The 17,344-nt window shown below is 39.0% G+C and overlaps 1 protein-coding gene across 1 annotated transcript in view; it reads left to right on the top strand.

The window, feature by feature from the left end:
- Positions 1–435: 435 nt before the first annotated feature.
- TBX18 (T-box 18) overlaps positions 436–17,344 on the top strand; it is a 29,954-nt gene continuing 13,045 nt past the window's right edge. The window contains exons 1-5 of the mRNA XM_010834665.1: positions 436–1,146; positions 2,292–2,496; positions 4,704–4,805; positions 7,912–8,083; positions 14,115–14,282. Of these exons, the coding sequence (XP_010832967.1) occupies positions 840–1,146; positions 2,292–2,496; positions 4,704–4,805; positions 7,912–8,083; positions 14,115–14,282 (954 nt within the window). The 5' untranslated portion in view covers positions 436–839. The remainder of the gene's footprint in view (positions 1,147–2,291; positions 2,497–4,703; positions 4,806–7,911; positions 8,084–14,114; positions 14,283–17,344) is intronic.

The following is a 17,344-nucleotide window of genomic DNA, read 5'->3' as shown; positions in this document are numbered from 1 at the left end:
TGGCGGCTGTGAATTCTCTCCATTCAAAATGTTCTTAGTTGTGGCAATATTAAGCGATACGGGAAAGGGCCTGGAACTTTAGGTTTACTGAAAGATTCTTGGTATTCTAATGTGGTGATCACTTCGGTTCAAAGCCAGGAACCTCAGCCTTTCCAGGTCCCGGTGGGGAAAGCTGGAGACTCCTGGGCTGGACTGGGCTGTGGGAGGCAAGGAGACTGACCCAGTTCAGCGCCCGGGTTGGCGCTTCCAAGCCAGATGGCGGCGCTTTCCACTCTAGGTTTTTTGCAACCTTGTAAGGAAGTGGGCGCGGGCTGAGCGGAGTCGGCGCCTTCTGATTGGCTGGACGTCTCAGTGATTGACAGGACCCCGGACTCCGCCCCCGCCCCTTTATTGACACTAATGAGCAAGTTCTTCCCACCGCTCTCCTGCCTGGAAGTGCTGACAGATCAAGGCAACAAATTTCAATTACAATCCCTAATTTGTGTCCGCAGAGTGTTTTTTACCCATGTTAGTTCTCGCTGGCGCATCAGTCGAGGCAGATCTTGGAGCAGCAGGAGGAGGTGGAGGGGGTGGGAGCGAAGGAGTCCATCAGTGAGGGAGCGCGCGCGAGAGACCGAGGGAAGGAAACTTGGCGGGCGCGTCGCTGGTTCCTCGGATCCCAACACAGTCGCGAGAGAGGAAACGCCAAATTTGTCTTTGCCCGCAGCGGGGAAGGGAGCTGATCTGGGCCTGCGGGAGGCCCCGAGAGTCGTTCAGATTTTGGTGGGGGAAGGAGAACGAGTGTGTGCGTGTGCCCGCGCGCGTGTATATGAGCGAGGGGAGGGCGCCGGGCGGCGGGGATGGCCGAGAAACGGAGGGGCTCGCCGTGCAGCATGCTAAGCCTTAAGGCGCACGCCTTTTCGGTGGAGGCACTGATCGGCGCCGAGAAGCAGCAACAGCTTCAGAAGAAGAGGCGAAAGCTGGGCGCGGAGGAGGCGGCCGGGGCCTTAGATGACGGAGGCTGCAGCCGCGGCGGCGGCGCCGGCGAAAAGGGCTCCTCCGAGGGAGATGAAGGCTCTGCGCTCCAGCCGCCGGCTGGGGCGGCTTCCGGGCCCACCCGGAGTTGCGCAGACCTGGAGCGGAGCTGCGGCTCCCGCGGAACCGCGGGTGAGTCGGCCCCTCCCGCCTAAACTTCTTCCCTGCACGTCCCCTCCCGGTCCCGCGGGCCCGTACCGCCGCGGAGAACCTGAACTTATGCGAGTTGTGGGCGTGCGAGCGCGCGGTGTCCCTACGCACCCAGGGCAACTCAGCCACAGGAGCACTAGCGATGGGTGTCAGGGCTCAAAGCTCCCGCTGCCCTGGCCGCTCCTCCGCGCAACTCGGGTCACCGTCCAGACGGTTAAAATGCCGCTTCCAGTCTGGCTTCTCAGGCGGCCGCCGCCCACTAGGCGAAGCTCACCCGTAGCAGCTGCAATTTGTGGCGCTCAGCGGTGCAGATCTGTGCTTTCCGCATCTGCCTCCCTTGGGCTTCTAGCCCCTGGGTGCTCTTTTTATTTCCTAACTTTTCAAAGCTAGAGAGTAGGGTGAGCGACGGCGTACCCCCCCGAAACCGAAACAAATGCCTAAACCATTTGGGCAAACCAGGAAGAGGGCGGTGTATTTGCAAACGTGGTTTCCCAAGGGCTAGCTGAGCGGTTCCCTTGCCTCCCCCCAACCCTTGGTTCCCGCTACCAAGGCCGACGGCGATCTTGGGCTTGTTTTTCGCGCTCTTCTATTCCCTGTGCTGCTTTGCTAGGACGCTCTGGACGGCCGGGGAGTTTGGCGAGAGCGGTGTCTGGAGAGATTTCTAGAGGATACCTCCGGCCGGGCCCTAAGCAAGGACGCCGATTGGGAAGCGAGGCCCAAGCATAGGAGACCTGGAACCCGAGCGCCAGGCGCTTTTGCTCTGTGCTCTCCATGGCTCGGGTGTATCCGGCACGGATCCCAGACTCCGGCTGCGGCACAAAACTTATTTTGGGGCCTTGACCGGGCGGAAGCAGAGAGGGTGGGGTGGACTTGGGCCGCACGCCTCTTCAGGACTTGAGACTTGGGGGCCAAGAGGGCCCTTCTTGAGCGTCGAGTGCCCGTCCCTTCGGCGGGCGGAGCAGGTATTTACCCACCCGTGGGCCTGTTACAAGGGCCGGATGGCAGGAAAACTTCCGTTTCTCCCGCTGCCCTTTTCTCTCCCCAGCCGCCTGCGGGGGATTTATCTCTCCACTAGGCTTCCCATCTCCAGCCCTCACCGGTACCCCTCTCTACCCTTTGCTGCCCAGGCGGCTGTGAGGATGGCTTCCTGCAGGGCGCTTCCCCGCTGGCATCCCCAGGAGGCTCCCCGAAGGGGTCCCCGGCGCCCACCCTTGCCCGGCCCGGGACCCCGCTGCCCTCGCCGCAGGCCCCGCGGGTGGATCTGCAAGGAGCTGAGCTCTGGAAGCGCTTTCACGAGATCGGCACGGAGATGATCATCACCAAGGCGGGCAGGTAAAGGGCAAGCTGGCGCGAACGGCCCGGGCCCTGGCCTCACTCCACGCCTTGGTGGGTGAGGGAAAAGGATCTGCAGCACGATGGGGTCTCTGGTTAGCAGTTTGTACAGATAAGACTAGGCCCTCGGTAGTGGTTCACTTTTGAGACCGACTTTGCCTACCTAACCTGGAGTGCAGTCGGCGCGGGGAGTCCTCTCGTTGGATGCTGCGGAGAAATCACTGTGGCCGCCGAGGCGGTGACGGTGACTACTGATATTCCGTGGGCAGGGGTGTTAAAGATTCGTGATCCGACTTAGCATCTGTTCATGTATTTAGTTAGACTTTCGTTATGTTTCTGAAACTGTGGAACAGATTATCCACCACCACACTACCCCTTTTTTAAAAAACGCAGTTTACTCTTTAGCCAAACTCTCGTTTGCTTTTATAGATTCGAAACTTCCAATTGCTTCTTTATCCACAGATTCGCTGGCAGTATGAGTATGTGCTGTGTTATGCTCTCTTGATATTAGATTAGGATGAAAATTACTAGAATCATCTGTAAACCATGTTTAATCCCTGCAAAAACAATTGCTCTGATTTTTAAAAACCATTCTTTTTATAGATTCACAGTTACTATAGTTTTTTCCCCTTAGTGAAATCCAACAAATTAGCCTAAATTTGCTGAGGAATACCAAAACAAAATTTGTAAGTTTTATCTATTTTTTGAAAGTGTGAAATTTCCACATCCATCAGTTAGTAAAATAAATGGATTTGTTGCACAGATCATGTTAATTCGAAGGCACACAGCAATATTTCCGTTTTTAAGTTTTCAGTTCATTTAGTGCAGTGAAATCTACGACTACTATCTTCCTCAAAAGAAACTTTTAACACACACACAACTCTTTCAGGGAGTACACATGGCAAAAACCTGGATAGTATAAAAGTATCCAAACTAGTTAGAAATTACAAAAACATATTTTATTGAATCCATATGCTACCTTCTACATTTTCACAGAGCTTTTATTAATGATCCAAATTCAGTCTTCAACAACACAAAGCAACAGTTGTCTTATAAAGGTTGTAGTTAAACACCTTTACTCTTTATCTTACAGGTGCACTGAGAAAAACACTTAAACAGCCAGTGTATTAAACTGTTCTCATGCCTAGTTAGGAATAATGGACTTTCTTTTCTCTGGAAGTGGTCTTTAATGGCATTATTGTTATGAAAACATTTTTGGTAAATAACAGTACTAAAATTTGTGTTATAAGGTTAAATTAGCAAAAATTAGATTACCTGGAAGGGTCCTAGACATAAATCAGTAGATGAAAGTTTTTTGTTTTTTTCTTGAAGAGGGAACTGCTCATATATATATATATACACACACACACACATACATATATACACAATAATTTGCTGTTGTATTCCTTGCTACTGTGCTTTTAAAAAAGATAGATGCATTTACTTTAGTATCTCCTTTGATAAGCATCTCTGGGAAGCTAAAAGAAATGTGGGTTTCATTTGTTTTAATTAGCAAAGTTGTGAGTAAGTGTGGTTAAAGTATTTTCAGGGCATGGTGGGGGAAGGAATGATTTGGTAAATATACATTGTGTTTAGTTTCTGCTTTCAATAAAGAAGTTTTACTATACCTTTCAAATTTAGAGCAACTTTTGCACTTCACCTTTACCATGCGGCAGACAGGAAGTCCTGTCTCAATAAAGAACATATTGTTTGGTTATGGCATGGCACATTGGCTCCTTGTGCTTTTTTATAACCCTTTTAAAATTTCACATTATAGTATATTTTATCACTTTGAGAAAATCAGATTTTCTATTTCTACTATTTGGAACCATTTATTATTTGTTTTGTTAAAGTCAGCCTGCTTACTGATTTTTGTTTAAAAAATAAAGTGCTTTCTGTACCATTATTTCTTCAGAATATATGTGTGTGTGTGTGTGTGTGTGTGTGTGTGTATTTGGCTTTTAGATATACTGACATTTCAGTAAACATAGAATGCAAATACAGGTATAACAAATTACATTTAAATGATTCAGTTTTATACATCCTGTGTTCAGATTCTTTGGATTACATTTGCCAAAGTGAATGCTATAAATTTGTCCACATGAAAAATACAGATTCAAGAGCTTTCTTTGCTTATTCATTCTTCAAGCATAATCATAACCCAAAACAAAACCCAAACCATCTTTCCTCCCCTCTCTTATACATAGGCGCATGTTTCCAGCAATGAGAGTGAAGATCTCAGGATTAGATCCTCACCAGCAGTATTATATTGCCATGGATATTGTGCCAGTGGACAACAAAAGATACAGGTACAGTGATCAGATGGGTACAGAGAATAAGAAAGCCCCAGGATTTCACAGGCTAAGTGGATTTCATCTGTACTGACTATGATATTTGTTTCCAGAAGCCTGTAGAATGATTGGATCCACAGTCCAACCCCAGTCACTTGCAGTAGTCTAGATGGTGCCTTCTCTTGCAGTAAATGTGAACATTTATTTTTTGTTTTGTTTTTAATAGATACAGAAATGTCTTTAAGTGTTGAGGAATTTTAATAAGTGGCCAGTTTAGCATTGGTAAGCTAAGTATGTCTTTTATGTTGATCACATTTTGATTAGGATTTTGAGAGGAAATATGAAGTAAAATTTGTACGTGTACATAATAGTTAAACTGTTTCAATTTCTTCCTGATTATTTTGTGACCTTTAAATAAATTCCCTTTATTTTGTTATGTACAAAATCATAACTGTTTACAGGCTTTTTTCTCTTTAATATGAGAAAATTATTGAAGATTTTTTATAATTTAGGAAAACAAAATCATAATTCATTATGATATCAAGACATCTTTAAGCTGGTAATAAATTTGTTATCTTATTGTTTTTTGTGGCTGGTAGTTAACAGAGAATTTTTTAAAATTATTATAATATTTGGGTTTTGAGAGAATATATTTATCTAGATATCAAGTAAAGCTGGATTCCAGTAAAGCTGGAAAAGATACTTTCTTCAGTACCAAGCCAAACTTTGCTTTTCCTTCTGTGAGTAAACAAATCAACAGTCTTCAATGACAATTATTTTTATTTTCCTGGGGAGTTGAAAATGCTAACATTTAAAAAAAGGAAATTCTGAGTGGCAAGTTGGAAGACCCTGCTTTAAATTTTGGTCTCTTTTGTTTCTGTCTTTTAAATAAACACCTAGAACATTTAGTAAGTTTTTAAATGAAATCAGATTTGGTTTTTATTACTTTTTAAGATTTAGGGAGTCACTTTTTGGAAACAGGTTTATGGTGTCAAAAGTATACAGATTTAATTAGTAGAGGCACATATGGAATGCTAAAAATATGGGTAGTAAAAAGGACAGTTTTATGATTTGAATTTTGTGTATAAGTTGTATCATTTATTTTAATTAAATAATTCATTAGGGAGTTTTGTTAAAATTGTCTACTCCATAATAGAAGCTAGAAGTGCCTTGAAGTTTATCTTTAAGTATACTTGGTTTAAAATCCATATTCTAATTTGGGTTTGTGCAGAGGAAAACAGTGTAATTCTAGTGAGTTTAGACATCTTTCCTTTCTCTTCTAAGTTTGTCTTCTATTTCTTCTTCCAAATCTCTCTCATATATTTTGGATGGCTTATTTTATTAATTGATGCTTATTCGTCACATATAAAACAAGAAAAATTTCAAGTATTAGTACTAAGATGCCAGATTTTAAAAGATCAAATTCTAAAACATAAATTTGCTTTCAGTTAAATTGCTTCTCAAGAAAAATTTGTTTTGAGCATTTGTATTTAGAATGTTTCACAAAAAATATGTAACATGTAGCATTTATTCTCTTAGTGGGTATAGATTTTTGAACTGTTCAATATGCATACTTTTCAAAATTTTGACAGAGCATATTGTTCTATTTATTTTGGCAATAGCTCTGTATCCGTTGTGCTGCTTTTTCTTGCATTTCTAAGATTTATTTTCCAACTTTTTCAGCAATAGTAGAAATAAATATTTTGGCTCTTTCTCTGCTATCAAAGAATGGTATTTGGTCAAATGAAAAGTGATTGTGACTTATTAGAATGTAAAATTCATATTCACAAAAGCCCATGCACAGAGCTTATTTATTGAAATTACACTGTATCAATTAAGGGAAATTGTTTTTATTGTTATTCTTAATTTTGTGATAATGTATTTTTTCCCAAGAAAAGGAATTAGAGAATAGAAGGCATATTGAATTCAAAAGAGAATGAAATGTGTGAACATAGTTGAAACAGTGGGCCTCATCAGGGATATTATGAAAATACTTCATGCTATTTTAAGAAGAAAATTTCATAGTATACTCGTAGAATTCTTTGAGACTATTCATAAATTGTTGCTTTAAATTGTATGCCATATTTTAAAACAAAAGGAAGACAAGCATCCAAATATATATTTTCATTTTCTATCCTTTTTTAAATTAATCATTGATATACTAGTTTCTAGTTTTTGAGTTAGTCTATTTTAAACTAACCATAAGTGATAGTCTGAATATAAGATTAAACATTATTATCTTATATACTACTTGAAACATTGTTATATAAGTGTGTTATTTTTATAGAGTCCGTGTAGTTGACAGACATAAACAAGTAGAATAGGATGTTTTGCCTCTTAATTAGAAAAGTAATATTATTTAGATAAATCGTAATTTTAAAAGTTTGATGTATATTTTAATTCGTGGTATAAAAATTTAAAGATTTTCTGACAATAGTAAAAAAAGAGAATTAGAAGAGATAAAAGCCTATGTTTTATGATTATACAAACTTTTAAATTAAACTGAATTTTAACAAAATTAAACTGAATTTTCAGTTTCTAGTGTAATGGAGTTAGAAAAAAATAATTCTAAATAATAGATGGGACTTTTTTCCCTATGAAAATAAATTTGCTGTACATTCTGACAATTTCCCCTTGACTTTCTACCATGTCTCTTATCAGTTTGAACATAAGCCTAAAATGGGGAGTGATAAAGAAAGTTAGACCGTTGAAGATATAACTCTCAAGTATTTTTGGGATTTCCTTAAAGCAGACCTTGACAACTTAATAGTTTCTTCATGTCAATTGCATATCCAGAAGAAAAATGGAAAACATCAGAATACAGACAGAATGTCTAACATGAATAAGTGTGATTTATCCAAATTGAAATTCTTGCATTTATGGTGGAAATAATGTGCATATTTTTCACTAAATCCTTAACATATCACCTTGAGTGGTCAGCAGGCTACCACTGCTTCAGAGAGTTTTTTAAAAGTGTTTGAATTCTTATTTTATACACATTGAATCTAAAGAGCAAATCCTTGAATTTTAGACTTAAAAGGGTGCCCGTTTTGTCTGAGGCTACAGAGTTGGAAATTCCAAGAAAGCAACAATCCACAAACAGAGCCTTGTCCTTGCCTTCTAGGTATGTTTATCACAGCTCTAAATGGATGGTGGCAGGCAATGCTGACTCCCCTGTGCCACCCCGCGTGTACATTCATCCAGACTCACCTGCCTCGGGGGAGACTTGGATGAGACAAGTGATCAGTTTCGACAAGCTGAAGCTCACCAACAACGAGCTGGATGACCAAGGCCACGTGAGTAGAGGGCCTCCCTAATTTGCCTCCGTTGGATGGCACGACCATTATCTATACTGTGTCTGCCTGAAGGAAATGAACTTTTCTAAGATCGTGACATTCCTCTCCTGGTTGACTAGAGTGTGCACAGCTGTGCAACATCAAGGTTACATTTTCATCAGAGGCTATGCCTGTGGCCAGAGTATTCTATGAAGCTTTTAATAGGTAAAACTGGATACTGCACTTGTGTCAGAAGATAATTTTAGCCAGCACATTTGTTTGAAATTTCATAAAGTGATAATTACTACACTTTGAATATGAATTCTAGAAGTTGGGTGAACCGTGATAATGATTTATGGTGTCCTGCCTATAGCCTCTTCTTTTCCCAGCTGAGGTTCATCGCTTGTCAACAATGGCCCAGGCTTATGTTATCTGTGTGTTCCATCTGCAAGCTTCCAATTGTTTTGTAATGACATCTAATGTGTCAAAATATGTTGTAATAATAATTCCTTTCATCTTAAAACTGAAATATGAAATATATGCTAAAGTCAGTAGTTTCAATAATATAGTCATTTTTAACACTTTAATGATTTTCACACAGTGTTGTTTGTAGGTGAGATATCTACCTTATTATTGATGTTTTAATAAATAAGAAACTGAATATGTGCTGATTTCCACTCAGTGCTAGCATTTCTGTTAGATTTCTGTTATTTGAGAGAGTTTTGACTGAAGCAGGATTGATGTGCCTTTTGAAGAGTGTATCATACATAAAAGGAATACCAATTCATTCATTTCTCAAAGGGGTGACATGAAGATAGCTTATTTACGGGCCAGTCTTTTAAAACAAAAAATGCAAACTGTCATAAGATGGTAATACAGTGATGACAGGATGTGATTTGTAAGTTGCTAGACAATATCTTAAGCAATTGACCTTAACGAAGACATTCAAGTACACATTTCATTGTGGTACAGATGCAGTATCTAGATTTGTAAGACTCATCTCTCTGAAACTGCCAGTGCTTTTTGTAATTTGAAGCCTAGTACATTTCACTTCTGAATGATACAACTTCATGTCCTGAAAGTACATTACTTTCTGTTTTTTTCTTTATGTACATAGTCAGGTTGTAACAGTTCTTTTTCACTTGACTTCAGTGAAAGGACATTAGTTTCTTCTGTCTCAATGAGGGAGCTAAGTGTGAAATTTTGCCAGTGTGTCCATTGAAGAGTCTTTACTTTTTTTTAGAATAAAAAATTGAAAAATAAATGGCACTAAATGTTGATGATTTTCAAAAGCTTAAATATACTCTATTTTTTGGAGTTCTATAGTTTGAGTGTATATATATTTGAGTACATATCTTTTGAAGAGATAATGGATCCAAAAACTATACACTGTCGTAGATAAGATACAAACGACTTTAAATAATTTAAATAAATATGGTGATTTTATAATTCTAATTCTGATCAAATTACTGGCTTTATACCTAATATATCTACAGTATTAGAGGTAGTAATTTATCTATCTATATGATTTTATCTTCATAATTTCACTAGATTCTATTTAAAACAGCATTCTCTAGAAAAACAGAACCAACAGATTATATTATACACACACACACACACACACACATACACACGAGAGAGAGACATTTATTTTAGGGAACTGACTAACACAGATGTAGGGCTGGTAGGTCCAAAATTTGCAGGGTGGATTGGCAAAGACCCAGGGAAGACCTGATATTACAACTTGAGTCTGGAGGCAGTCTGGAAGCAGACTTTCCTTTTCCTCAGTGGACCTCAATTTTTTTTTCTTAAGTTTTTCAACTAATTGGATGAGACCCACCTGTATTACAGAGGATAATATGCTTTGCTCAGATGTCTACTGATTTAAATCACACAGCATTTGTTTAAAACACAAAATAATAGATTGCCAATTGAACCCCAGTTGTTTATACCTGAATAATTATAATATTTCACTATTAAGAAAAATAAAAACTCAGAAAACAAGCAATATCTATAGAAGTGTGTCATCTTCCAAAAAAATTTTTTCTTTTAAAGTTGTGGCAGGATGTAATACTTTAATAAAAAAAAAGTATTGTGTAGGGGGAATGGAGAGAGAAAAATATGTACCTATACATTTTGGGAGCAAGAAAATTGCCTTTGCTATTAGTAGAAATCACGTATTGCTTGATACTAGAGGAGAAGGTAGGAGGGAGAGTACTCTTGTCTGTTATTTATTTAAAAACAAAAGTTTTGAAGACTTTGTAAAATGTAGTAAGAGATGAAAAGCCATAGTCTCTGGCTTCAGTGATCTAACCTAGACAAAAGAGAAGACTAGCACACAGATTCGGAGAAGGCAATGGCACCCCACTCCAGTACTCTTGCCTGGAAAATCCCATGGACAGAGGAGCCTGCTAGGCTGCAATCCATGTGGTCGCTGAGGGTCGGACACAACTGAGCGACTTCGCTTTCACTTTTCACTTTCATGCATTGGAGAAGGAAATGGCAACCCACTGCAGTGTTCTTGCCTGGAGAATCCCAGGGATGGGGGAGCCTGGTGGGCTGCCTTCTATGGGGTCACACAGAGTCGGACACAACTAAAGCGATTTAGCAGCAGCAGCAGCAGCAGCAGCACACAGATTATGGTGCTGTCAGAGCAGCGCAGTACGGCAGCCATTTTGTTCCAGCCAAGAGAGATTGGGAAGGCTCTGCAAAGAAGGTGTCTATTAGGGTTTTTTTTTGCTCAGTTTTATCACCCTAAATAAGGTTAGATTAGAGATTAGGAAGTCATATTCTACTGTTGATGTGATTCAGGGTCTGAGAAGACAACAGTACTATTGTGAGGGGACTAACTCAGTCGCTTTCTTGATGCAGGGACCTCACAGGGACTCTCATCCCTCTGCCCTTATATGATAGGCAGCATCAGAACTAAGTAATAACGCTTCTTTTGACTCAAACCTAGTGTCTTTTTAAAAAAGTAATTTATTCTGCTTCATAAGAAATAAAGAAATTGAAAGAGAGTCAGAATTGTGAAGAATATACGAGAAGGAAATTGGAAGACTAGTAATGGCTAAATTTTAAAATATTAGTTATCCCACCAATGTCAAACCTAATGTCTTTAACATGGGGAAAATGTGTATTAACCTACACATGGGAAAGCACCCTGTTTGTATGGACAGAGATTTATGTTACTATCTGTGCTAATAGATAGCATCCAAAAGAAAAAATATCCTCCATCTAAACAGAACAGAGAATATAGAACATGCAGATCAGATTATAATTATTTGAGTTTCAGTAATGGATATTATCATTGTGGTCTTTTTGTTCATAAGGGCAGTGGTTCTCTTAGTTCTACTTTAGTTCTAATAAAAAGCAAATTATTCATGACCATTTGTCATCATAACTTTGATAGTTCGTTAAAAAACAAATAATGCTATTTTATATATAGGAACTAAGGCTTGTTTAGCATTCCCTAAAAATTTGTAGGGATATACTAAATTCCTATAGGTAATATTGAGAATAAATTATTTTTTTGAATAATATTCAGATTACTGTTGGCAGTTACCCTTTAATGTACAAACATAGGCATGCCTCAGCTATTTCTGTACCCTACTCCCAGTATATCCCACCTTAAATCATTTTGGAGATTGCATAAGGATATAAACAAATAATCGGAGAAGGCAATGGCACCCTACTCCAGCACTCTTGCCTGGAAAATCCCATGGATGGAGGAGCCTGGTAGGCTGTAGTCCATGGGGTCGCTAAGAGTCAGACACGACTGAGCGACTTCCCTTTCGCTTTTCACTTTCATGCATTGGAGAAGGAAATGGCAACCCACTCCAGTGTTCTTGCCTGGAGAATCCCAAGGACGGGGGAGCCTGGTGGGCTGCTGTCTCTGGGGTCGCACAGAGTTGGACACGACTGAAGCAACTTAGTAGTAGCAGCAGCAGCTTAAACAAATAATACTATTAAAATATAGAGAGCTGTATGGAGAAATCTGCTTGAGAGAAAAAAGATTTCATAAAACAAGAATTTACTTTTCATTGACTAGTAAACAGAAACCTAAATGACTTTTTATTTCCTTCACTTCAAGTCAGTTAACTCTCATCTTTTGAAACTGACCATGCCTTTTATTTTTGTTTAATGTAAAGTGACTTTTTCCAGTTTTTCTCCAGCTCTGGAATTTATGAATCATTAGAATTAAATCTTGCTTTTTCAGACTTTTAATCTGATTACAGCCAGACATACATTTTATGTTTAACTTAGTGTATATACACACACCCCAACAGGCAGTGTTTTGCAAAACAGAACTTATCCTTACTAAATACAGCACGTTTTATTTTTTTTACTTTATTTGCTAATTTTACTTATCTAAAGATTTCCAGTTGTAACCCTTTAATTGACTTTGTGAGTCATGAATAAGTTGAAATTCTGTCCTTTTATATATCTGGAAAAAAAACTTTTCCCGAGGTTGCTGATTTGTGTTGTGTCCCCCCAGATGACAATGAGGGCTATTGTCTCCTCTTGTCCTTTATTCAGACTCATGCTATCCCTCCATCAGGCATGTGTGGTGAGTATCATCATTAGATTTACTCTCTAGGCATTTCCTCCACTGATAGAAAAGTTTAGGTTAGAAAAACCTCACAACTGTTGGTTAATAATGGAAGATAAACACATTCCTTTGGGGCAGCAAACACACTCTATAAGTAGAGAGATGTTTAGGTTGACCAGTGATTCTGAATTTGGTTTATTAAACTGTGCACATCCTGAAAAGCATGAGGCAGGTAAACCAACCACTGTGGTTGTGTTTTTTTCCCTCAGACTTTTGTTTAAGCATTTCTCCAAACTTCTAACACTTCAAAGCTTGAATTCAAGTTGTATAGCTCAGGAAAGATATAGATTTGTTAATTAAACTCATTAGTGAATAACTGAATTTGGATTTCCAGCAGTACATAAAAAATCTCATTGGATGAAGCTATTTCTTTACCTACCTCCTCTACCTTGAAAGTGTAAAACAAATGAAGAAGAAAACATTCATCCACAATTCCATCATCTAGAGATGACCACTGTTCATATCTTTGTATGGGTCCTTTTACTGTCTATTTTTATGTAGTTATGGTAAGTTTAAAAACAACTCGGATCCTTTATTCTAATTTAGGGTTTAAAAAGAAGTGTTTCATTATGTCGTTAAAAATGTTCTAAAAGCGTTAGTAATGGCTGAATAATGTTGTAACCATTGTGTGGATTTTCATTTACCTAACCAATCTATTCATGTGGTTTATAGTTTTTCCACTGTTGTAAATCGTGCATTGCACATCTTTGTACATGAAACACTTTTTGGGATTTGGAATATTTCCTTAGGATAAATTCTCAGAAGTGGAATCATTGGGCAGAAGGCAGTTGAACCATATCATCAGATTCCCCGAGCTGAGTCTGAGAGCTTTTTCATCCCCGGACATCTGGGTTTTGGAAGCCTTGTTGTGATGGAAGCACGAATGCTGGGCTTTCCAGGCAAACCAGAGACTTTGTGAACCACACATAAGGCAGACCCTGGGGTATCCTTAAAATCCCTTTGCCCTTGAGTAGATATGTTGTAGTTACCAACAGAGGAAAAATGTTCTCTGAAGAAAATCTTGGTGTGCAAATACTTACTTTTAGGGGATGGGTGTGGTGGAATTAAAACAATCATTTCAGTCTCATTTTTAGTTTTATTGTTTTGGACTCTGTGTTCCATTAGGTTCATTATAAATAAAAATGCTGATGAATTTATTCTTGTGTTTTCAGAAACAGAAAATGTGATGCTACATTCATATGGTTGCACACAGGGCTTCAACCAAAATAATTACTTGCCTTTTTTTCTTTTTGTATGCACACTTTCCAAACAGCTTCCTAATTGTCTCACTCCAGTTTTCATACACTGTATTAAATTGGGACTTTCACAGCCTTGGGTATCTTTATTTCTAACTGGGATTTGTTTTACACATTCAGTATTTAGTCAGAGGTTGAGGTTGGGTAGAAGTTGCTGACAAATTTGTCTTCTCTTTCCTTGATATAGATTATACTTCATTCTATGCACAAATACCAACCGCGAGTCCACATCATCCGTAAAGACTGTGGGGATGATCTTTCTCCTATCAAGCCTGTTCCATCTGGAGAGGGAGTGAAGGCATTTTCCTTTCCAGAAACTGTTTTCACCACTGTCACCGCCTATCAGAACCAGCAGGTATTGTTTTCAGAATTGGAATCTTTCTAGACTTTTAATTTCATGTGCAGATTAAAAGCTAGCTCTCTTTTTCACTCTATCTAAAAGTTAAGAATGGTCATAAAGTGCTTGCCATGTATGACATCCAGAATGTGTGTGTGTATATATATACACATATACCGCCACCTGTCAACACAGGAGACATAACAAAAGGGGTTTGATTGCTGGGTCAGGAAAATCCCCTGGAGGAGGGTATTGCAACCCACTCCAGTATTCTTGCCTGGAGACTCCCATGGACAGAGAAGCCTGGTGGGCTACGGTCCATAGGATTGCAAAGAGTCAGACATGACTGAAGTGACTTAGCATGCATGCATATGTAGTAATATTTATCCAAGATGCCCTTGTAAAGCTACTCTTTACAAGTGAAGATTTCTTCAGACCAGAATGTCTCTCATGACTGGCAGTGTAAGTTTACTTTCCATTTTGAGACATTGAATCCTGATGTTATAATTAAAATTAGAAAGCATGTGTACTGACTAGGAAATACACCCGTAGAATATGAAAGTGAGTTGTATCACAGGACATGAGATTTGTCAGCTCACTTTATTTTAAAGCTGCCATCCATGTGTTCGGGGAAGTATTTCAGAATCATTTATCCTTCTTATATGTACAAAAGTGCTATTTCTTCAATTGTGATAGAGGGTTATACATACCCTTACTGTCTGAGAGATGAGCAATTGTGGAGTAATCCTTCCATTAAATTAGAAATAATTTGAGAAGTGAAATATTTCTTTTCTCTATAAGTTAGCATTAATATATGTCATTATTTAAGGCTGTATCAAGCAGGTGGAAAATTGAGTGGAGGCAATTATTTGACCCATGCAATTTTCTGGCCAGTTTTCATAAGAAATAGCAATGTAGTGGAGCAATGTGGTCTGTGGTAGATTTTTTTTTTTAATTTTCAAAGGTCAGCAGCATTATTTTAGATTTTCACTTCTCTTGACATTTATATACATCTCAGTCAACAATCTAAGGCTTTAAGGTCTCTGTTTTGTTTTCTTTTGTTTTAAATCTTCTTAGGAGATTTGAACCCTGCCCTATGAGTTCTCCCTTAGGGTGAGAAGCTCCTCTGCTCTCATCCATGGGTGACACCACCCAAGCTGTCTTGTCCTCTCACACTCACACTGTCACACTTTTTATGTAGGCTTTTAGGAAGGAACATGAAATTAACCTTTAAAAGGGCTGGAGATAATTAAGTTTTTTTTAAGATATAGCCCCTTAGGGCTTCTCAGGTGGCCCTAGTGATAAAGAACCCACCTGCCAATACAGGAAATGTAAGAGATGTGGGTTCAATCCCTGGGTCATGAAGATTACCTGGAGGAGGGCATGGCAATCCACTCCAGTATTCTTGCCTGGAGAATCCTGTAGACAAGGAGTCCATGGCAGTCTAGAGTTCATAGTCACACAGAATCGGACACAACTGAAGTGACACATGCACGCTCCCTTTTAGTCTTTATTGGCTTTGTTACAATATTTCTTCTGTTTTATGTTTTGTGTTTTTGGCTGTGAGGCATGTGGGATCTTATCTCTTCAACCAGGGATGGAACCAGAAGCCCCCTCATTAGAAGGCAAAGTATTAACAACTGGACCACCAGCAAGTCCCAGGAATATATTCTTAAAATATATCAGTCATAGAAAATGATTTTTTTTTTCAGGAAAAATACAATGTGTAAGGAGAAAAGAGGCATTTTGTACCTTTGGTACCTTTTAAACAACCCTGTTAATCTTTCTTCTCTGTCTGTCTCTCTCTGAATTACGCATCCAATTAACTGTGTATTAAATGTTATTTTAAACATGTATTTTCTCCAAGCCTCTGTTATACAATAAACAAGATACAGTGGGTTTTTGATACATATTGGTGACTCACACCAATTCACAAATGCTGATAAATCAGTTAAGAGGGTGGAAAAGTTGGAAGAAAGGAAATTGATCATGAAAAATGCAGTTGTTCTTTTTTTTGGTTAACTTCTCAACTGTGTTTTGAAGAACTTATGGGAAATTGATAGGCTTCCATGCCTGGTGGTTACCAGCATAAGCTCTGAAACTTGGGGTTCCAGTCCAGTCCTATGGCCAAGTAACCTTATAATCATAAAAAACTTAAGCCAGTATAAAAGAAAACATAAAATTGGGATAATAACTACATCTAAGTTGCTATGAGAATTAAATGAAATAATTTGTGCAAAACTCGTATTACAGCATACATGGTATGCGCGTAATAGGTGTGATGTCAGTGTAATGATGCTGGTGATTGCAATGTATTTAAGCAAGCACCATGATATAAATCTGAGCTCCTTTTTATTTTTTTTATTTAAAAATTTATTTATTTATTTTAATTGGAGGCTAATTACTTTACAACATTGTGGTGGTTTTTGCCATACCTGAATCAGCCATGGGTGTACATGTGTTCCCCATCCTGAACCCCCCTCCCACCTCCCTCCCCATCCCATCCCTCAGGGTCATCCCAGTGCACCAGCCCTGAGCACCCTGTCTCATGCATCGAACCTGGACTGGCGATCTATTTAACATACGATAATATACATGTTTCAATGCTATTCTCTCAAATCATCCCACCCTCGCCTTCTCCCACAGAGTCCAAAAGTTTGTTCTTTACATCTGTCTCTTTTGCTGTCTTGCATATAGGGTCATTGTTACCATCTTTCTAAATTCCATAATATGCGTTAATATACTGTATTGGTGTTTTTCTTTCTGACTTACTTCACTCTGTATGATAGGCTCCAGTTTCATCCACCTCATTAGAACTGATTCAAATGCATTCTTTGTAATAGCTGTAAACTCTTTTTTAAAATACTATTTTTTGCTTTGTCTTTCCATTTACTTATAGCTCAGAAATATTTTTTTTAAACTTCTTCCCCTGTACTTTATTTTTTTTTATTTTTAATTTTTTTTATTGGAGTGTAATTGCTTTACAATGTTGTATTAGTTTCTGCTGTACAACAATATGAATAACTCATATGTATATGTGTATATTCCCTCTGTCTTGAACCTCCTTCCCACCCCACCCC

Source organism: Bison bison, unplaced genomic scaffold (genome assembly GCF_000754665.1).
Source record: "Bison bison bison isolate TAMUID 2011002044 unplaced genomic scaffold, Bison_UMD1.0 scf7180017864035, whole genome shotgun sequence".
Lineage (NCBI taxonomy): Eukaryota > Metazoa > Chordata > Mammalia > Artiodactyla > Bovidae > Bison > Bison bison.
The sequence above is the reverse complement of the archived record's forward strand: the minus strand, read 5'-3'. Positions and strand labels throughout refer to the sequence as shown.